Source organism: Crocodylus siamensis, chromosome 5, assembly GCF_052110815.1.
Source record: "Crocodylus siamensis isolate JL-2025a chromosome 5, ASM5211081v1, whole genome shotgun sequence".
Classification (NCBI taxonomy): Eukaryota; Metazoa; Chordata; order Crocodylia; family Crocodylidae; genus Crocodylus; species Crocodylus siamensis.
This window is the reverse complement of record NC_143399.1, coordinates 113,625,237-113,649,026: the sequence shown is the minus strand read 5'-3', so window position 1 is coordinate 113,649,026 and position 23,790 is coordinate 113,625,237. Positions and strand designations below refer to the sequence as shown.

At 39.7% G+C, this 23,790-nt stretch overlaps 1 protein-coding gene across 5 annotated transcripts in view; it reads right to left on the bottom strand.

Annotated features, from left to right (window-relative positions):
- The window catches only part of EZH2 (enhancer of zeste 2 polycomb repressive complex 2 subunit), a 75,280-nt gene that overhangs the window by 16,570 nt on the left and 34,920 nt on the right, over positions 1–23,790 (bottom strand). For 4 of the 5 annotated variants that reach the window (XM_090049966.1, XM_090049970.1, XM_090049969.1 and 1 more), the window contains 8 exons: positions 20,772–20,895; positions 19,309–19,437; positions 15,427–15,543; positions 14,403–14,523; positions 12,823–12,966; positions 11,639–11,741; positions 10,570–10,733; positions 720–811 (listed from right to left, as the gene is read on the bottom strand). In XM_090049966.1, coding sequence (XP_089906092.1) covers positions 720–811; positions 10,570–10,733; positions 11,639–11,741; positions 12,823–12,966; positions 14,403–14,523; positions 15,427–15,543; positions 19,309–19,437; positions 20,772–20,895 — 994 coding nt within the window. The remainder of the gene's footprint in view (positions 1–719; positions 812–10,569; positions 10,734–11,638; positions 11,742–12,822; positions 12,967–14,402; positions 14,524–15,426; positions 15,544–19,308; positions 19,438–20,771; positions 20,896–23,790) is intronic. The other variant, XM_090049968.1, reaches the window with a different exon arrangement.

The following is a 23,790-nucleotide window of genomic DNA, read 5'->3' as shown; positions in this document are numbered from 1 at the left end:
ATGTAATCTAATTAAATACTAGGGTTAGAATGCTATTACCCTTTGGGCACCTACATGACAGTTTTCCAGCTGTGCAAATGGTGTTTTTGGCACTTCTGCGTACTTCAAGATTCTATTATCTCTACAGTGCGTACAGGAGGCTACGCACTGCCTGGGTACATGCATGTCCACCATGGATACCCAAGTCATAAAAACATAGCTGGATAAATACCCATGACAAGGGAGGCAGTCCCTCCCCTCTAAGTCCAATGGCTTAGTTGTTATAGTTGCCTAGGGAGTGGGAGACCCAAAATCTAGGCCCCATTTACCCAGAGTAGGTTTGAACCAGTATCTCCCCAGCTTCCTAACATAGTGCTCTTACCACCATGCCACAAAACAGGTATTATCTAATCCATTCTCCAGGTCCTAAAACCCAGGCTGCTGAAGTGCCCGAGTCACTCTGAGTGCAACTAAAGTGTGGGGGGGGGAGGAGAGGGTCTGCCTCCCCCACCCCAAGGAATGATGTTGAGTTACTGCATATGTTTATGTGTTCATACTGCAGGGGTAATGGTACTTATGCACAGGTAGTAATCCTAAAATCACCCTTTATGCAATTGGAAAACTGTCAATTAGTTGCACCAAATAAAAGAATTCTTCCCGCAATTCATATCCAAGTATACATGGACACAGAGCAAGGGAAAAAAAATCTCCCAACCCTGCGATCAAAGAAATTATCTTACCAGATGCTGATAACAGTGCGGTCCACAAGGTTTATTATCTATTGCTGTTTCTGTATTCTTCCGTTTGTAAGTGTTAGGAGTTGCGTGGAATGCTGTCAAATAAAAACATTACTCAAGTGAGTCTTAAACAAATAAACAACAAATAAAATAAGACGGTCTCTCGCTCAGTTTCATCCAAGATCGAAACCAGACCAAGTACCAGACCTTTAATACGGCAATACTGGTAATAGGCAGGGGAGAAACTAAGTGATATTTCATTTGTTATTCAAAAAAAGAATCCAAGAAAGCAGGTAAATAAACCTTTGGAAAGAAAAGTGTAAGTACTTATTCAGATCAGTATCATAATGTAGACTACTATTCTTTTCTCTCCTATAAGCAGATTTTTTTGAGGGGGAGAGATAAAGCATTTTATACCACTAGTATCATTTTCGTTCTGGGATTTTTTATTAACATACATTTTACATCCAGTAAAGACCAGGACTAATCATAGCTAATACCTAAAGAGTCAATTCTTATTTGGTTGGTCTTTGGAAAGACAGTGGACTCATTTTGCCATTCATATTAAGCCTCCTTTATATTACTTATAGGGTGAAGGTGTCTTACTTTAAAAAAAGCATCCAAGGATTCAAGCTGAACTTCAGTGGGACTTCTTAACAGCTATATAAAAGCTAACCTCAAAGCAGCTACCACACACACCTTTAGATATCTAGACTTCCATGTTTTTGCTGTTATTCAACTAATTAGGGATGAAAAACTTGTGCGGAGACCGTCAATACAACCCAGGGTCCTAAGTTATTTAGATGCTTTTTAAAATTTTACTCACAGGTTTCCACAGTGCTCTTATTCTGACAGCGCTCTCAAACTCAAAAAATAAAATGGACAGACATTTCCCCCTTTTTTTTCCAAGGAGGAAAAAAAATACCACTTTCAAAGTCTACTTTCTATATCATAGCAAGTGGCAAGGAGTATACACCTTTTGTTATATGGTTCACCTTTATTATTTTGAGAGACAGATCATATTCATTTGTTCAAAACATACTTAGCTCTCTTGATCACAGATCAGGGTCACCATGGGAGCATAATTTAGATAAGCTTCCAAGCTAATACCTTTTTCTGTACTAACTGTGTCAAAACTGAACAAAAAGCAGAAAGGAAAATAAAATCAACTCCTTGTCCGAGATACCCAGTGAAAGAGGAAAAACCAGTAAAAAAAAACCAGATCGGTTGTTTTTGTTTCCAATGGATTATTATAAAGATTAAGGAAAATAAATGTTTATAGAAATGTTTAAGATGATGTCATTATTAGTATGCTATCTCCCCTGAATTCAGAGTGCTCTGCTACCCAAGTGAAAAAAAACAAACATTTTCTTAAACGTCAATACTTATATAAAATTAACCATAAGGTAGAAAGATAATAAATCCCACATGTGATCCTACTTATAGCCTAGAGTGAGAATCAAACTCTTAGATGATCATTAATCTCTATTTAGAATCTAACATACATAAATATTTATTATTAGAGCAATTAAAATAATTACCACTATAATCTTTTACAGGTTTCCTGCATTAAGTAACAGCAGTATGTACATTTCTTTCTATCCTTAGAATAGGAACACTTTGGTAACATTAACTGTTCTTTCTTAAAAGTAATTAAGTTTTTAAAAAACAGCCACTATGCATAAACAAGATTTGTGCTCAAGTCCCAATGGTAAACAATTTAATTCCATAGTGCAAATGTTATATTTCAATTGCATAACACAGAAGATAACATTCATTTTAATAGTTATAATATTACATCCAGAAAAGAAGTTTGAACTTTCCACAATATCAAGACAACCAAAGCACTAAACATACTAGACCAGGGAGTATAAACTGATGTAGCACTACTGACTGCATGTGAAGACGCTATTAACCAGTGGTTCTCAACCTTTTTTGGGGTGGGGGGATGACTCATGGCACCCTGTGTTAGACTCGAGGCACCCCTCACAATCCCAGCTCTTAGCCTTCACTTGTTTCTTCTCTATAGCAACAGAAAAATTGCTCTGTTTTAAAGAACTCAGAAAAAGCATAGCTGGTCGGAAAGTTTTTGACACTATATAAGAGACTACATGAAATCTCTGGGCTTATCTTGTGAACCATGTGTAGGTGTTTCCATATCTAACAGTGTTAATAGTGCGCAGCATCCTGTGACACCAGTATCATGATTACAAATCATTGCTATGGACACAGCGAGTTGCACCAATTTACACTGGCTGGCAAGCTGGTCTGTTTAAAAGATACATAAGCAGTTCTCATTTTAAACTCTCAGCCCAAAAGAGTTTGCAGTTATGATTTCCTTGTTCCATTTTAAACCAAATAATATCCAGTGGCAGAACAGCCCATACACAGTATTACCACACTGACCCAAAAAAAAGGGCAAGCAGGGGAAGAGATGCTATTCAGACAATTCTCAGATTCTGTTCCTGGCTATTAGTTTTGTATTGTTCTACAAACGTCACAAAATAAAGTCACAAGTCTAAGAAACTTTAATCCTTAAACATCCTAAAAATCTTCACATTCCCTCTGACAATGCTCAAGTGCTTACTGTAAGGAGCCACAAACTTGTTAAATAGTTCCTTATGAAGTATTTTATTGGAATGTGTGATTGTTACATACAGACTCAAGTCAGGAACTGAAAATGTTAATAGTTGAACATACAACCTAAAAGGGGATAGAATTTAAGTATGCATATGAATATAAATTAGAAAATGATTTCTGATTATACATCTCATGCAACTTTAGATACATATAGTCATTATCATAATCCAGGGGAGCTCAACCCTGTCCCACTCAGTAACCAGTGGAATCCCCCTGGGTCTTGAAATTTGGCAGAGGGGGGAAAGCAGGCAATTAACACTGCCACCCCTTCCCTGCTGCCAAATTTCCAAGCCCCATGCGAGCAGACTGGACCCAGGTCAGGGCACACCTACACTATGAACCAAATCCAGCCTCTGAAAAGGGTACTACATATTTAATAGGTGTTCCAAAGTTTAATCAATTAATAAAGTGCATACAACCTTTCAGAGATTAAAAAAAATTAAGTGCAGATTGACATGAAGCTGTACCTGATCCAATAATTTTGTACTCTTCTTTTTATAAAGGAATTCTATGCCTTTTATTTGCAAACATTGCCATTTGCCCATTTGGCACCCACAGGATATAGGCAAGTACAAAAGAAGTACAGCTACAAACAGAAAATCAGTTAGCGTAATTTGTGAGTTACTGTTAAGAGCAACCTTACATGTCTTTTTCATCTACATAACAGATTTACACACATGCATGCATGCATGCACACACATACTTGAATTGTTCAGATGTCACGTAGATAAAATACACAAAGAAACTTTACAAATCTGAAGATTTAATATCATCAATTTTGTTCCTTTCTTTTCAGCTTTTAAAAGAAATGAAAGGGAGCAGGAAAACGGAAAGCAACCAAGTCTTGGAAAAGCTTAACAATTTTCAGTGCTCAAGAAAAAGACTTATTTTCTCTTCATACCCGAAAGAAGAAGGCTTTGCAGTAAAATGAGCACACAGCTGGGACCCAAGCTTGCAGTTTACCAGACTACAGCAATCTGCAGAAAATCAAAACTACTTTTGTTATATGTATTAGTTTCACATGGAGACATTTCTATCATAACAGCTTTTGGGTGGAGTTATATTTGTCCTCAAATTTGCCAGTTTTTTTCCTGGTCAGCAGAAAAGCAAAAAAATTAAAAAGCTGCCATTTAATTTGTAACAGAACAGAGTGAGGCATGCCAATATTCTAACACCCAGCACCACAAAGTTTACAAAAGTGAGATTTGGAGATGCACATACACATACACACACATGCTTCAAAACACTGCACCTGAAGAATTCAGTCTGTATCTATCAATCAAAACAGCAGGGAGTACTTTGTCCTTAGTTTGTTTTAAAAAAGGATGAAAAGGTAAATTTGTCCAATCGGGTGCATCAACCTTTTGAACATTGTTTTTTCTTCAGTGAAAAGGGTTTCTGCCCTCCCTCTCCTCGCCCCTCCCCCTCCAAAAGTGAAAGGCTTTACAGATAGTTTCCTAAAAAGAAATAAAAATAAAACTTTGGATTCACATGATTTCTTCTAGAAATTTATTTTAGAGCCAAGTCCTTTCCAAATCAAGAAAGCTTGGTCTGTAGCTCTCATGCTTCATCCTGGGATTTATAACCTGCATCATCCCCAACAGGCTCAGTCCTCAAGACCTCACTGAACCCTAACAATTTTACAATGTCCAAGCACATATGTAACATTTTAACTTTGAATGTACTTTTAATCCATAATAAACTATTTTGGAAATTCTCCCTACCTATTAATTTTCCTTCTAATATTCTTTGCAAGTCCAGATGCTTAGATACAAATTCATCACCACCAACACATGAAGACAGTAAAAGATTTTCATGAGTGTCATCATATATACCAGTATATAAAGGGATTGACAGCTCATCAAGCAGACTTCAGAAGTCTACTGAATTTCCAACATGTAACTAGGAATTCAAACTTTGTGATAAAAGCCTGCAACTATTCTCAAAGAAGATGGGAATGTAGACTAACAGAGAGGCAGTATAAAGTAACTTCCTTCGGTAAAAAGATCAGATATGGAGAGTTTTCAGCCTTTTTTGAGCTTATGCCATACCAGGCATTTGGATCGCCCAAGTTAGTATTCCAACTGCTATAGCATCCCACCATTGCTACTAGACACCTATTTTGATAACTGCAGCTGCAAGAGCCTAGATATCACTCTCCAATGCTTTAGCAATGGTATAAAGATGGCACAACAGAACAACTGAATAAGCTATCAGAGAGGCATCAAACATTTGTACAAGAAGTAATTCTTCATGTTGCTGCTTGTGCCCTGAATGTTGTCAATACAACCTTCACACCACTAATGGAAACTTTTTCTGGTAAATCTTTTATTCTTAATTCAACAAGATGGATTTGGCTTTTGACTTGTTACAGCTTGCATAAAATGCAAAATATCACAGAATGTGAACAGACTGACCACTTATAATGATTTTATAGGGCCAGGTTAGAGGATTCAGCTGAACCATGGTAACAATTCCATTACTTCACAATAATTTACCACCTGTTTCATTGATGAGTAAAAATTACTGCAGTTTAGCAGTGGGCAGATTATAGTTGCAAAAGATCAACTGATATATGCCTGCAGCAGTAAGTCACCTACCTGTCCCTGTTCCCCTCCCTTCAGGCTGTTTGGTTTGTCCAGTATCAGACAACTGAACCACGTTCTTTACAAAAAAATACTTAAAAGCTCTGGTTCCGTCAAAAAAAAAAAAAACCCCACAAAAAAACATGTTTGCTTATTTGTGTAAGCAAGAAATGAAAGTGAGGGGTTCTTCTGAGTGAAGAAAGACTTCATTAAATAATGGAACTTTCCAAATAACTACCATGTCGTGATGAAAAAAGCGATGCAAAATACTTGCAAGCCAGAGTCTAGAGATTGCCACCTTGAAGAGCAAAACATACACTTTGGGGAGTAAGAATCTAAGAAAAATCTTTCGCAATGGCTCAAACAGGAATTTTGAGAGATTCAGGACTAAGATCTATTTTCTGCTAGGACAGGTTTGATTAAACCATCTGAACTCTGCTGTTTTATAATAGTGATATGATGCAATGCACCCCAATGACAAGGTATCCATAGGACTCTGAAAACCTAGAGCAGTTCCTGCTGAAGGAATAATAGTGACTAGGGCTGTCCTGTTTCGCTCTGGCTGAATCTGCAGAGCCAAATCACCTCCCAATCTGTTTCGAACAGGCTGCAAGCTTCACACAGCCCTACTACCCAGCTGGGGAGAGCTTGGGGCTAGGGGCCTCAGTAGGGAGCAGGATGGGGTTGTGGGTGGCTTGTCCCGGGGAGGGCCGCTGCCCTCTGTGCAGGCAAGGAGACGCCTGCGCAGATCTCTGATCCCTGTCATGCTAGGTTGCAAGGCAGGAAGGCAGTGCAGAGTGGCAAGCAAGCCTGCTGGTCCCTGCCGTGACTCAGCTCCACAGGTAGCAGAGATCTGGGGCTGCACGGGGCAGGCAGTGGTGGTGGAGACCCCAGTGCAGATCTCTGCTCCCTGAAGAGCCAAGTCACTCAGCAAGGCAGTAGCATACAGCTGTTTCCCTGAAAGCCCGGCTCTGAAACTCCAAAATTTTCCAAAACAGTTCTGGAACTTTCTGGATGCCTCGTTTCATTTCATAGAAGTTTCAAAGCCTTCTGTTTCGATCGGATTTGGTGTTGCAGGTGCCAAAATGGCCCATAACACCTCAGAAATGAAACAGCTGCTGAAATTTTGCACAGCCCTATTAGTGACCCAATTCTCATTGTCAAAACATTCCTCTTGCAAAAACTCCAAAGTATAAAACTGTAGGCAGCATGTACCATCTTTATTAGCACAGCTGTTAACAATTTTTTTTGTATTATACAGAGATAGATTGCTTATAAAAGAATAAAGTGCCACTGATGGATATTTCCCCCCGTCTGAGGTCACCCTATCCACAATTATGCTGTAAGCCAGTGGTGAACTTTATCAACTATGACAACTGGATCCAATGTTTAAAACCTATCAACTAGAAGCCAGGATGACAGTTCCACTGGCAAATTCACCAAATCTGGGAATAATGCCCTTTTGCCTAGTCCTCAACAATCAGAAAGAAGCAAACCTCGCTATCTTTTGTAGTATCTTCTTCTCCATGGGTTCGAATGAAGGTCCACATGACATGATAATGCACAACATTTGGGATATTTGTTTTCTAATGGAAAATGAGGATAGAATATTTATTCTCTGGATTTTCTAAAACAGCAACAGAATCCTGCTGGCAGTTAGTCAACCAAGTTGGCATATATGACAAACAGCGGGTGACCAATTTTTCATTCTACTGGTCTCCAATTAGCTAATCTGACACTGTTTTAATCCTTTGTGATGTTATTGCCTGACAAATTGTGGCAGTTTCCCACCCCTCACCAAAATCAACAGCCCAAGCAATACTTATTTAATTTTACTGTGTTCAGATTCAGACTACTCTCCATGGGAAGGATGCATCCTTTCCCCCACGAGTTGCTCTTTATCAGCTAGCACCTTACAGATCCACTTTCATGACAACAAGCAGTTAGGAAAACATCTGAGTCCAAATAAAAAAAGCACTGCAATCTGATCTACAGAAGTGAGCCTGCAGATGGCTTCCCACTTCACTACTACCAGTACTGCTAGATGTAGGTATATAATACAGACACTGACTCAGGTCACATCAATGTTTCTATCTGACACTCATTTGGCATGACTATCTTATACTAAAAGAGAGCCAACAGGGTATGTATTGAATCAGAATTCCAGGAAGACTAGTAAAAAATAATGAGTTCTTCATTCAATTAATAATCTGGACACAGTTCTCTAGAACGCAACCTAACAATGGTTTCCTCTCTTTCTCTCTCTCCCTCTCACACATGCACAGTCTTGCTAAACACTTGTTTAAAAAAAAACACAACTCTTTCAAGGTTCCTGTAAGCATTATCTTTATACGAGATGGATTTTTTCCAATTGTTTCCAGGTCAGAAACTGAAGAAACCGATAGCAATAGTAACAAAACATCAGAAAGCATAAAAATCACTGTCTAAGTAGCCATCTTGAAATCGAAGGGACCAACCTTCCTCTGAGTTGAGGACCTAAATCAATAACTACAGAGAAACTGAACACAGCCTGTATACAGGTCTGTTTACTTTCCTAGAAACAGTGAAATTCATAGACCCAAACCTACTCTTAAATATTGATTCAGGGAAAAACAATGGTGTTGGAAAACCGAGGTGGCACTCTATTCTCCACATGTGAATCAGATTTTTTTTGGATGCTGCTTTTCATTCCTGAGGCTGTGGCAACTGAACTGGACAAGATAACTGTTGTACGCGTCGCAGTTTTTCCTCGACTGAACAACACACAATAGATAGTACTTTTAAAAGGAACAGATCCAAGTTCAAGTGAGCATATGAATTATTGTGGAAAAGGGAATCAAATCTGGTGTTAGACAGTGCACAAGTCAACATATTTTTACAATAAGCTACTTGAAGGCAAAGGAAAAGTAGTCCAAATCTGACCTCCCTGAAAACAAATACCTTTTTGAGGATGTCTGTTTTGTTTAACTGAGCCACCCTTTCCAAGTCACAAATTTAATATTAGTGGCTTTGGAGAATCTAGAGTCCACAGTGCCTGCTACTTGGGGCCTGCCATATAGAGGACTTAGCTTTGGTGCATCTGGAGTTCTCTGGCCAAAAGAAGTGCTCCTCTGAAAATTAGGACTCCATTCTATAATCGATATGGCCTTGGATCATAGTCATATTGCACTGCTATAATTGGAAGCATAGAACCTGATAGTTTCATTATCTGTAAGCCTCAGATGATTTTATGATGTTCTGCAGCCACCTGTACCTTTCTCTAGAATAGCATATCTAGAAGATGGATATCTACAGTACCAATGGCTTCTCAAAAAGTCTTCTTTACTTCTGGTCATCCAAAAGGTGTGTCTGGCAAAGCTGCCATTGTAGAAGAGCACCTACAGATGCCTTAAATGAAGACCTCCACTTTATCTTTGGATATTAGCACAGGCTTTCTATGCCGACATTTCGTTTCTAATTTATCCATTCTTTGGCACCAAGACACTACAGCTAGTGCTGCTGAAACCTTCTATGGCCCCACAAAGCTGGAATCTTTAAGCAATTAATTTGTTGAATGTCACCTTCTGAGTTTTTGGCCTCATCTATACCACCAATATAATCTTGCGCCATCTCCCTTCTCTGATTATGAAACAATTATAACCTACACTCATAAATGAGACCTTGAATGAAATATTCCCAGCCCCTCTGCTCCTGGTTTTCAAACAACCTTGCCCAACTCAGAGAGGCACACTCCCCATTGCCCAAATGTCAAGGGGAACACAGCCTTGCTTTAGCAAGAAATGCTTAACCCATCAACATATCTTCACTGTTACTACAATCAACAATTCCCACAACAAAAGCCTCAGAATTCATGGTTCCTACACATGCCTTTTCCAAAATGGGATATACCTGATCCAATGCACCAATGTCATCAACTACTCAGGTGAAATGAAACAAAAAACCATGCATCAGAATGAATTCTTACAGAAAGAAATATAAAAAGACAAACATACACCATTAGGAGCACATTTCTCACAAAACAGCCACTCCCCCTCTGAACTCATTATCCTCATGCTCAAGAGAAATCTGCACAACACTTAAAAGGAGAACTTGGGGACAAAAATTCATAAGCTGGATGGGCTCTAAGAACCAAGGACTTAATAATATTGGCTTTATGGTATATTATAAACATAACCTATTCCTGAATTCTTTCCACAAAGGAGGTGATAATGACCTTCCTCCATTTGACAGACCTTGATCTCCCACTAATCTGCTACTTTTTCTGCTAATTGTTTGTGCTACCCTAGGAATTCTCTCCCCATTCTCCTTTCAACAGTTTTTTAGAAAAGCCAACACGGCAATCTCTCAAACCTGATGAAGAATTTCTGGCATTTGAAAGCTTGTCTAACTCCATCCCAACTATACAGTTAATCCAATAAAAGATACCACCCTACAAAATCTGTCTCCATCTAAAATCTTGGACCATCATGGCTACAACATCATTCTAATATTACCATATTTAATTTTAGCACCTATTAGCATTTTTCCCCCATCCTGTTATACATTGTACTCTAATGCTACTTACAACTTCTTGAGTTCCACAACGTAAAACAGATGTACTACAAAAATGTTGCTATCACTGCACTTACGATGTAAGAAGCAGTCATATTTAAAACAGCGCCTACAGAAGAGTGTATGAAAGGAGTGCAGACTCTGCTCCCTCTGAACAGATTTAGCATTTGGTCCATCTATGTTTGGTGTACACTCAGGAGGAAGAGCTCCTGGAAGCTGCTGCTCTGTGAGTTCTTTGTATCTGTGAAAAAAAAATTAAATCAAAAGTTGCTTACCTATACAGAAAGAATCAAGTATAAACCAAATAAAGAGATAAATCCAAAAGTAAATCTGGATTTGTAGTTATTTTGAATTTACACAAGAATTTGGCACCAATCACCCATAATCATCTCTCCACCCATTTATCTTGGGAGGTTGGGGCAGGGGATTCAGTTTTGTATTTAGTTTCCAAGGCCACAACATAAGTAAAAATCTGAATTATTTGAATCAAATGTAATAAAATGTCCTTGATGGCTATGTACATGCAGCTGTCATGACAAACTACTATTTCTTTACTCATTAATCCACAAATGGACATAAGGCAGGGATAAATTTATCGTTTTAGAAACATTATCCCCTCCAGATAAAGCTTTCCCATTGCACTCAAAGATTATAGCAGTAGGGTATTCTCTCTTTCATTCAAAGACCAAGACAAAAACATATACATAAATATTTTTGATAACCCCAGGGTAAGGCTTATACGCTACCCTTCTCTCCCATATAATATTTTTCATTTGTAGATTCAAGCCCCCACACCCCCACCCCAAATGAGGTTGATATCTTCAGTACCATTTTACAGAAGTTATTTGCCCAAGATCATCCAGCAGATCAGTGGCAGAGCCAGGCATAGAAGGCAGGACTTGAGTCCCAGTTCAGTGCTTTATCCACTAGGCAACAGTGGTCTCTCATACTTTATCTGAAACAACCAATGCCTTTTAAATATCACCTATATAACCTATACTACTGCCATCAAATTTCACCTCCCAGTCCTAAGGCCTGAAGTGATGACACTCTCCCCCAGCTGGCAACAAACATTTTTTTGGGTTTTTTTTGGAGAGCCGAAAACCCCAAAGCCCACACAATGATTAAGTACAACAGAGATCTTACTTTTCCTTCAGTTCCTCAGCTGTACCCTTGTCTGGAAACATCGAGGAAATGGCTTCAAATATTTTATCAGAAGGAAATTTCCGAGGTGGATGACTCTCTTTGTCTGTAAAGACGGACAGATAAGGAGTTTGGGAAAAAAAGGCGGGGGGATAAAAAAGAAAATTATTTTGCTTCTCCATGCAATAGTGTGCGTGCGTCTGCATGTTGCTCTACATGTAAACTTACTGCTTACTCCAGTATTGAAAAGGGTAGGGAGGACCTACTGGCTTAAACCAATAAAAGCTAAAGACCTGACATAATGAAGTTGAAAATTTTAGTTTGTAAAGTAATAAAAAGAATTTACAGCAGGGAAAAAAATCCTCTTTACAAATGTATACGGCTAACACACCTGTAGATGGAGAGTCAAATTATCAGGCATATTTACCTACTCTTTCCTTATTAAAGGCTGCACAGTACTACCATACAGTGAGCATGTCCATCTCAGATGAAAGAGAAATATCAAGTTGCAATACTACTACCTATAATTAGGGTGACCATAAGTCCCGTTTTAGCAGAGACAATCCTAGATTTCAGAGGCTGGTCCTGGCCAGCTATTGAGAATTATAAACGGACATCCCGGAAACATAGGGGTGCGGGGCACAGTCTGGCCAGGGGTTAGATCAGTGCAGAGCACCTTGCAGACAGTATCCCAGACGGCAGGCAGTATCTGGATTTCTAAGATGCTGTTCCAGGTTTTAGAGATTTCCATATGGTCAGCCTACTTATAATAGTCTCTAGTCCAGGGGTTCTCAACTCCTGGCCCATGGGTCAGAGCTGTCTCACAGAACAAAGTCATCTGGCCCACAAGCATCTGACAATTTGGCCGCAGAGAAGCCTTAGCTGTTACTCCCTGCAGTCAAATTCCCAAATGCATGGGGGTCCCACAGGCTAGATAACATGGCCCTGCATGCTAATTGGCAGCGTGGGGACTGACCCAAGCCAGCCCATTAACTGCCCCATGCCACTCATCGTACCAATGAGGACAAAGGGTTGAATACCACTGCTCTAAGCTAATTAGGGAACTGAACTGCATAGGAAATACTGAGGAAAGATCTGTTAACCACTTTCTATTTTGTGTATTTGTCACAAGTAAACTTCCATTGAGCAAATAAATACAAAAAGAAATACTACTTATATTGACATACCTATTCTATTGCCTTCTCGGTCTTTCTGCTTTTCATCTCTCTCATCACAAATATCATCTCCATCATCATCATCTTCATCATCACTATATTGACCAAGTGCATTGACCAGCTCCACAAATATCTCATCATTAATAAATCCACATTCTGAAATTCAACAAGGTAGGAATGAACGCACACATGCACACAAGCACAAAGTCTTCATCTATATCCTGGTTTACTGTTTAGCATGAAATGCATTCTGTATTTAGAGCACATTACAACCTACGTTCAGCATCAGACATGGGAGGGCTAGAAGGAGAGTTAGAAAGTACAGTCTCTTACCTATTAATTTTCCTCCTAAAGCTATTTATGTTAGCAGAGTGGAAGAACAAGAATCCTTCCGATAACCAATAGGAGGGGGAAAAAAAAAAAAGCAAGGCTCTCATCCTCTCTCTCTTCCTACAAAAGGTAGCTGAGTCGACTGCTTGCACTGTTTTGAGAACCAAGGCCAGAAGTGCAGCTCTCCGCTGGCCAGTTTGTGCCAAATCGTGCAACAAAGACTAAAAAGCCATTATTACTAAACAGAAAGGGACACCTCAAGCATGAGTTATTTCCTCAACTAGAAGCCCCTCCCTGCCAAACCACTGACCTAGAATAATACCAGAAAAAAATTGCTCTAGCCAGTGATGGCTTAAAAGTGGTATTTAAAGGTTTGGGGGTGTGGTATGGGTGTGTCCATCCATTGGCTTTGTTGCGTTAGACAGTCTGTCTGCTTCTGAGGGCTCAGAAACCTGTATACAAGATCCAGGCATTCTAATGTGCACACACATGTATGTGCATTAGAATGCCTGGGTCTCATACACAGTTTTCTGATCCCTCAGAAGCAGACAGGCTGTCTAACACAACAAGGCCAGTGCACGCACAGTCTGAGAAACTGGGGGCATGTACCACACTGTTCCAGAACATGAGAGGTGGTGGTACCAGTTCACAAAGCACCAGAGTGGGGGAGCCACAGTTTTCTAGTTTGGGGGGAACAGACCAAATTAGGAGCATACCAGTAAAGCTCTAGAGTAGGATGTCAGCATGTGATAGGTTTATGAAAACAAAATGTGCTGACAACACAGGATGTGGATAGTATAACAAACACAAAGACCAAGCAGTGATAGACAAAGATGAAGAATCATCAAGAGTCATCAGGAGGAGGAAAGAATACAAAAGCAGTGACTTGAGAATAACAAAAAGCCCGGGTCCTCCTCCTCCCCGACAGGGTCCCTGTCCCTCGGGAACGGTCCCCGAAGCAGCCATGGACAGAGGGCACACCATCAGCCTGTCTCATCCACTCCACTGGAGGGGGAGGGGCCTTGGTATCCCACCTCCAGGCTGCTGACATGCTGACACCTAAGAGCCTTCAGAGTGAAGCCTGCATCCTGGCCAGATATTTCTTGACTCTGATGACAGCCCTAGAATTGGTAGCTACAGAATTAATTGCTGGTGTTTTGCATTTGTGTAGAAAGAACTGATTTAAGTTTAATAACAGTGCATCCTACATTTGAGGTCCCTTCCGGTACCAAGATTCTATAAATGTGTGCATCTGGACTCACCTCTGTCTCCATGAACTTTCCCATCATAGTTCTTGATCAATTCCTCAATAAATGTACCATCCTGGTCAAGCACTTCATCCCCCATATAAGGAATGTTATGTAAAACAGTTTCATCCTCTACCTAGAATAAAGTAAAAACAGATTCTCTGAATAATACAAAGTAAACATTATTTGCATATCTGACCAGTCTCCCATCTCAGCAGTGCTATTGCCTAACACCTGTAACAAGTGGCAACCTAACAGAACAAAAGGCCAGAAGCCTTTTTTTTTCTTAAACTAAAAGTCTAAGACACCCACAACAGAGCCACTACTTCCCTCTACAGAGTTCGGAAAGGACATGTGATAAGAAGCACTCAACTAAAGACAGTGCAACAAGAGGCCAGGGGGACTTTAAAAGAGCTATTCAAACACTCACTTTCATTTTGGGTCACTTTGTTTTTCTTTTCCACTCTCCATTATAGAAAACAGACCTGCACTTATCATATATACCTGGGAGAAAAGTAGCCATCTTAGAAACTGAAAAATTCCTTTCCATTCTTTTGCTACAAGCATGGAAGTACAATGCAAATCACATTTAACTCATTTTCACCAGATATTATCATTCCTCAAATCTCAGCTTCAGCCAGCTACAGATCCTAGATGCACAGGTTTTCTGCACATCAAAGCACAGACTTAGTCCATGAGCTACTAGTCCTAGGTCTTCCTCCAGCCATCTTTCTGGAATAAAAATATTTGGTCCAAGCATCATTGCACAATTTAGAGTCCAATGTCTCTGCAATCTACAGAGGCTGCAGTGTAAAAGGCAGCAAGATATTCCAGTTATAATAGAGACAAAACTACAGCTATTAACAACAGGAATGCTTCCTTTCCCTTTCACGGGCGGGTGGGCAGGGGGCTGGATTCGATGATCTTCTGAGGTCCTTTCCAGCCCTAATGTCTATGAAATATATACTAGGTGACTGGTTTCCACTGTAACTGCCATTTGTTGCCTAAAATATAAACTACTTCCATTTTTTAAACTTACCATAAAATTTTGCTGAAGTGGAGACCAAGAATACATTATAGGCACTGAAGCAACAGCATTCAAAGTCTTGAGTGGGATGACTTGTTTTGGAAAATCTAAGTCACTGGTAACAGAGCACTGAAACAAGAGATAGAAATTAAATTTCTCTTCTAGTAAAATTTTGACAAAATTCAAAAGAATTCACTGTATAAAATATAGATATCACAATTAAGTAAATCTGCCTTTGGAAAAGTGCATCAATATTTACAGGGCAGCAACAGGAATAAGCAGAAGAGACAGGAATTGTTTGCAGAATTTGGCGAATGGCTTCTATAATGTGTTATTTGCAATGATTAAGTGCAAAGAAGGCTCTGATAAATCTCTTTAGCTCAGTAAATTCTGCAATTAGTTGTTTCTTTCATTTAGATCTTGGAGACATGTTGTTCTGCCCAGATTAAGAAACCAATTTCACTGAAAAATTTGGTCACCTTCATTCCTGTGGCCAGCAGGTGGAAGAAAGTGAGGAGTTACTTGTATCAGGGTATGTGGTAAATGTTTCTAACGCACGCACAAACAAACCCCCACATTTGTCTTACTTGTTTTTTTTTGGGGGGGGGGGGGGGGGATCAGTTTTCACATGTTCAATATAGGCTTCTTAGATTTTGGCAGCTAAATTCTCTGAAGATCATTTGAACTGAACATGCTCCCTCTGGGATACAGTAGGACTAAGCCATACTCTGTCTTCAGTTGCACTTTCACATTGCTAAGTGCTGCTATCAGGGACCACAACTGAAAGCAGAGACTTTTTCCTGTGCTACCAATGCTGCTTCTATTGGGATCTAACCAAAGAGGAAACTGCAAGACACGAGTGTACAACTCAAGATGGCCAACAGTAAAGATGACAAGGTTCTTGGGGACTAACATATTTATAGAACCTCTTGTCTTTAACTTTCTTTGCCAGGAGAAGCTCATTCCTTATCTTTGCCTTCCTCATTTTTTTGTCCCTACATGTTCTTGTTATTTCCTTGGTGACCTGCCCATTTTTCCATTGTCTCGGCTTACTTAGTCTAGAGAAGAGAAGACTGAGCGGGGATTTAATAGCAGCCTTCAACTACTTGAAAGGTTATTCCAAAGAGGATGGAGCTAAACTGTTCTCAGTGGTGGAAGATGACAGAATGAGGAGCAATAGTCTCAAGTTGCAGCAAGGGAAGCTCAGGTTAGATATTAGGAAAAAAAAATCTCTTAGTAGGACAGTAAAACAACAGAACAGGTTACCCAGAGGTTGTGGAACCTCCATCCTTGAAGGTTTTTGATACCCAGGTAGACAAAGTCTTGGCTGGGATGATCTAGTTGGGGATGGTCCTGCTTTGACCAGGGGGTTGAACTAGGTCAGCATTTCTCAACTCATGGGCCATGACCCAAAAGTGGGTCGCAAGAATATATGAAAGGGTTACAAACAAACTTTAGAAATGGATCAAAACTTTAAAAAATGGATTCTCCTTTAAAGGAAAAAAACATGGGAAACTGATTTTTTTCCCCTCTCAGGCTGGCATTTCCAGCCTGCAAGGAGCTGCTTGGGGCTCCTCATAGCTTACACTCCCCCTGACCCCACACACTGGGGAGGGAGGGATAGGGGGCTGGACCCTAGGGGCAGGGGGCAGCAAGTAAGGAGTGAGGGGCACTGGGTCAGGACTGAACGTAAATGATTACAAATGGGTCCTGGCACAAAAAAAAAGTTAAGAACCACTGGGCTAGGTGGCCTCCTGGAAGTCTCTTCCAACCCTAATTGTCTACGATTCTATGAAGGCAAATGATAAAAGGAAAGGCTTAAAAGATGGACATGTTCCACTTGCAGAAAAGGAACTTAAGAGGGGACATGATAGCAGTCTTCAAATTACTTAAAGAGTTCCCAGAAAGGGGAGGAAAAACACCATTTCTCTCTTGCTACAGAGAGCAGGACACAGATTAATGGCTTGAAGCTGCAGCAAAGTAGGTTTAGATTAGATATCAGGAAAAACTTCTTTGCTGTTGGAATAGACCGCCTCACAAAGCTGCGGATGCTCCCATCACCAAAGGGGTTCAAGACATGGACAGACACTGGTCAGAGTATTTGCTATGCTTCTGGACTTTGCTGGTTGCCATACAGGGCCAAAACATATTATTAGAAAGCCTGAGATTTGACTAACAATACTGAAAAAATTCAAAAACTAAACTCCCTTTTTCATCTGGCGTCTGTGGAGCTACTCAGAAAAAGGGAAGCATCATATAAGACTTACAACCTTCAATAAATGCTTCACTATCATAAAATGATGATAAAAGTATCTAGCCAATGTTGTATTTGAAGCTAAAAATATTTTAAAAATTTACTTTAGAAAGGATTCAGATACAGCCTTATAGACACCATTTCCCCGGCTTAATTCTCCCATTATAAATTATGGCAATTTAAAAATCAAACATTGAAATTAGTGTTCTTCCAAGTCCTTTATGAGACACAAACTAAATTAAAATGCAATAATGAATGCACTCCATCAAGTCAGATATAAAATTAACATAAAAATTATCCCCTTGAAATAGGAAGGCAAATCAAGCTAGTAAATCAAAATCTGATATATTCACGCTGTAATTCTAACAGTGAAATTTGGCCTTTTTTCCAACTAAGAACTGCAAAAGTGAAGCACATGACCCTGGAAAGCAGATACAGCTACTGCTAAGAGTTGTCAAAGCTCTAATCCTACAATACCAAGCATGTGACCAGTGGTCAAGCACAGAGCTCTACTGACTTCAATGGGGATCTATGGCTATATCCACAGTATCAGAGGATTGAAGCCAGTCATCTGTTTTTCATTTCTGACTACAGACCTACTTTCATAGGGGAAAGTGAAGACATGCTAAAAGAGATAAACTGACTATATAGTTACAAAAAAAACAGTAAGATAAGCAACATGAATTCTTTCCATTATTTATGAACTCCAAACATCTAGTTTGGATGAAGAACTGCATGTTTTACAGCATATATCTTTAAGATAAAAATAAGTATTTCATATATTTCCAGTGGCCAATAGGTACCACTTTTGTGTAAAGTTCCCCTTCAAAATCTTTCAATTCTCTGCAGTTCTTCCAGACCTTAAATAAAAATATCCCCTGAAGAAAATCTGTGATTTAATCTGCTTTCACCCTTATGGGAAAACCTTATCTAATTCATGACTATAGAAAGTTCTCTCATGAGACATTAAACATTAAAAAGTTAAAACTATCTATGTAAATTAAACCAGTTTGAGGGCAATATCTACACTGTAGCTGAGAAAAATAAATCAGCTTTGCGTTACCATGCCTTGACTATTACTAGTAACCACATTAACTAGCCTATCTCCATGCTACACTGCAGCACCTACCTCTGTGTCTTATCTATTTAAGCCAGCATTATGAGCTTGCATCAGTTTAATCACATCCATTTCAACGGCTTTTAGTTAAAAATCAGTAAAGCTTTTCTTTACTGAACATAAATGAATTCAAAACAAAGTGGATCTGTTCACTACTTTCATGCACATTCTTTATTCAGTGAGAGCTGGATCAGATCTAAATGGCTGAGACAAGAAGCCTTGATTAAAAGATGTTCATGTATTACATAAAAATCTCATATATGGCAGCAAAAAATTGTCTTGATTTATATACATTTTAGAAGCCAAACCAAGCTGCATTTTATTGATTCCTTCCCAGTAATCATCTGATAGGAGTTGGTATGAAACACTTTTTAGAAAGTTGTCTCCAAACGTTTCATAGGAGAAAAGAAAGTTAGCTTCACATGGTCACAGTGAAAATTAGCAGCTAACTTTTCACTGGTAAAACTACAATGTGCTGACAACCTCATAACTAGAATTACCACAACACATCATGTTAACCAACCTCCCTGGTCCCGCGCAATGAGCTCACAGAAGTCATGATGTGTACAGGCTGTATCCTACGCTGCTTCCATTCTTGATTTAAGATCTCTGTTCTTTCCAGTATCTTCTGACGATTAGAATTAAACATACTCTAAGAATAAAAGAACATTTTTAAAAAATTACAAATGAACATCTACAAAAAAAGCATCTGAACTCATCTAATAACCACCTGAAGAGCCATTAGACCTATTTCAGTGACATAGTACTCATCTCTGCCAACGAACTGAACTTAAGCAGCATCATGAAAAATATGCACTGCCTTCTTTAAATAAAATAAAACTGAAAACACAAATTTTATTAAAGTATTAGCTTTGCATTTTCATCACTTCTACCAAGTATTCCGAAAAGCCTGTACTTCTGAATGGAATATTTATTTGCCTAAGGAATCCTGTTTATCTCGTCTCTGTGTCCCCTTCTCAAATGATGTAGTACCGTAAATAAAATATATATATATATATATATATATATATATATCATTTTATAGTTTTCACACATTTGCAAAATTATTAAATCACAAAATACCCTTGAGATCCGTGCATATGACCTAGGGCCCCTAATGTCACTTATTTCATTTTGGTTTTATTTCATTTAACTCCTGCAGATTATAGTAACACCACTATATAAAGCATTTCCAGCTGTACAGCTCTAGCTTTATCATCTAGTACTTCTATTCTCAAAATGTAATTCTCTTATGCTTGTTATCCACTGCAATTTGACTTTAGTATTAATAATATCTAAGAAAAATCCAGGTGGTCATTTTCTTTTTAAATGAAATGAGATACAAAGGAGCACAAAGTCATTTCTTCTTTCCCTGCCCCTTAGCCATAAAAAAAATCAAACACAAGTGAGACAATACAAGAAAATAACCATATATGCTAAAGCACCTGAATGTTTGCCTAACAGAAAGGTACTGAACCAGACATCATCCAATCCTCTTAATTTCTACCTGTTTGGAGATCTATGGTTTCACAAAGTTATTGCTGTACAGAAAAGGAAATATGCTTGATTATTTGGCATATAGCCAATCTCCCCAGAATCAATTCTCCTAAAATATGCTAGGGGAAAAAATCCTTGCACAAGTGAATGCATTTATCATCTTCCTGGATAAATTACATGTTTTACTTATGTATATGCATAAATAGATGTATGCAAATGCCTACCTATAAAACAATAATGGTTACAATAATAACAATAAAACAATACATTAATATGTAATTAACATTAGTGGCTCACATTTACTGATACATTAAAAAGGTATTTATAGCTCTTCTTTTAAAAAAAGTGGTTTTCTAAAAATTAAGTAGATAGATGGCCCCAAGACAACTTTACTGGTAAAAAATTTGAGTTCTAATATATACTAAAAAATAAAAGCCATTTTAACACCTAAAGTATAAAACTTCATGAAGGAGCTAAAAGGTGACGTACCTTTACTTCATCTGCTCGACGAAACCTCTTGAGCTGCCTCAACCGCATGTATTCTGATTTCACACGCTTTCGCCAACAAATTGGTCCCTTCTCAGATTTCTTTCCAGTCTGACCCATGGTTACCCTACAGTCAACAGAACTGCATTAAGATTAAGCAACATGGTCACTCTTTTTACAATGCTAGCTGACAGAATATTTAAAGCAACTCACAATACAAGAGTTAGGTAACTTTTTAGATAAAAAGTAGACACTTAGCAGTAACGCCAACCCTGTAAAAGCTTAAGCCTGAAAAGCGCTGAACAGTCTGGGCCCATCCAACGAAGCAGGTCTTTAAAAATGCTATGACAGGAGTAACTGCACTGAAATGAATGGGACCAAACGTGCTTAAACTTTAAGCACAAGCTTTAATGCTTTACTAGACTGCTTAGCATTTTGCAGGATCAAGACCTTCCCTCAGGAAGCCAACTAGAAGAGTTTAGATGCTAAGAAACACTTCCCACTATGAAACTAACTAATGCTTTGCAAATTTAAAGCTTTCTAGTTACAGCTGGTGACTGAATCTCAAGTCAGAAGCTATATTACCACAAAAGGGAAAAATCAAAATAAAATACCGTAAACTACTTGGCTTTCTGCTGCACCATGAAAAATATACAACTTGCCAAACACTACTGTATTAAGGAATATTGTAGACACAAGTCTAAGATTGGGTAAATGAATGTACCAAACAGGAAGATTCTCCAACCAAAGTGAATGGTGCTATTGTGTTCCCCAACCCCAGAAAAAAAAGCGCAAGTATTCATTTGCAAACTTTTTCCATAGTAATATTAGCGATCAGACAAAAAAAATTCTGTCCACTTTACCAGTATACAGCTATAATGTTCTCTTAACAATACCAAATACTTTACACCCTGCAGTCATTGTGAAGGCACAACACAGCTCCTGGCTGCCACCATCCCTAGAACAGAGCTGCTCCATCAAGATTTCCCTAATGAATGCACCCTTACAACCTACATTTTCTGGTTTGAACAATGTAACTTCCAATGCTGTATTATGTTCACAGTCCTGCCTGGCAGAACGAGAAAATCCAATTGCCTCAAACAACTGGCATATCTTGGGCAAGCCTCATCTTCTGCAAAATAGTTTTTAGCCTTTTTAATTGTATACATAACCTAACTGCCAACAATGTAACTGATGCAGTTCTGCCTTCTCCAGCCTAGAGTAGTGGTGCTCAATCTGTGGGCGGCCCACAAAGCCATGTCATCCAGCACATGGGTCTACAAATTTGGCTGCAAGGGAGCAGTGGCAACGTTTAGTGATGCTCGCCTGCTACCAAATTTCCAGACCCAGAGGGAGCCTCACAGGTCAAGTGATGTGACTTGCACACTAGATCACACAGGCATGTGCTGTGGCCAGTGCACAGGGTCATTCTGCAGCTGGATCCAGTGTGCAGGGTCAGGCCACGTGCAAGATCACATCTGCAGTCCCACCCTGCGTGCCAACCCAATGTGGGATCCAGCCTACAGACTGGTCCCAAGTCACTTATTCTGGCCTTTGTGGCCAAATCATTAAGCACCACTGGTCACAGAGTTTCAGTGCCTATGCCGTCTGTCAGCTGTGACAACCTGATATCATTCTTAAACTTGATAAAACTAGTTTTCAGTTAGTTTAAGTAAACAGTTTTCAGTAGGCAGAGATATTTTCAGCAACTGTGCGATTTCATAGTTAGATAGGACTTGTACAGTATAAATGACTTCAGGACGATCTCTTGATCATAAAGTATACTACTGCACTGCCAGAAGTCAAATTGCTCTCATATTACTGTTCCTTCATTTATATTTAATAAATGGAGATGTGTTAGACACAAGAAAACCAAAATACCTATTAATGTAAAAACCCATCATGCAAATTAGAGTATTCAGTACCAAAATTCTAAACATTCAACTGAGCTGACACATGTGCCTCTACTCACCGTAGGACATGTACACCACTTGGCTTATGGCGCAATTAGAAAAAACAAAAGCAAAAAGCCCAAAAACTGTATGAAAAACATAAGACTGGCAATGTGTTTTAACGTCCAATTAAACCACTACGGGAAACACAGAGGGCGCATCCAGACAAGCATGGTCCTGTGGCATGTGGCACTGCAAACACGTTTGTTGCGCCACACACTGCACAGTCCCCTGTTTTCCGCTCTGCAAGGGCATGCTGTGCCAGTTTATATTATTTTTTTTTAACCCTGGATGTCCAGGGGTTGAAAAAAAATGGCGCAGCACATGCTCAGGCAGCAAACACGGCTGAAAAGCAGAGTCAGGCTACCCGGAGTTGAGCTGTCGCTGCCAGCCAAGCTCTACAGTAGAATCACTGCGGCTGCAGTTCCAGGAGGCCTCCCAGGACCCCAGGTAAGGTTGCTGGAGCCAGCATAGTGCTAGCCCCAGCCTCCCCTACCTCACTCAGAGCAACTTGCTGCATCCAAAGGCGTTCCCCAGGGACAAGTACCTGCAGCGCAAGGTGCTCCGCTGCTACTTGTTGCTGGGGAACCAAACATTCATGCACACCTGGATACGCCCTGGGGGAGCAAACTCCTCAACTGACAACAAATACTCAGGGTGTGGACGGACACAAAGCTTAGACCACTGTAAACCCCAACTTGACTTCTGCATGCCACTTGAGACTGGCTTAAACTTCATAAAACATTTCAGAATCTGCTCCCTTCACCTCCTCTCTCAGTAACACATAGCCTCCTACCCATCCCCACCCCTTTCCCTGCAGCTGCTGCTATCCCCAGCTGCAGGGCAGAGAGCGGTAAGGAAAAAGAGGGGAGCTCCAGAGCTTTCTGCCCTGCTCCAGCCAGGAACAGTGGTTGTGATGATGGCACACAAACACCTCTTCTCTTCCTGGTCCCGGCAGGTATTCTCTGTCAGCTCTGAAGCAAACATGGGGGGGAGGGGGGGGAAAGGATGCACACGCAGGCAGGAAATGAAGGAACGCACCTGGCAACACTGCTGTCCCCAACTGGAAC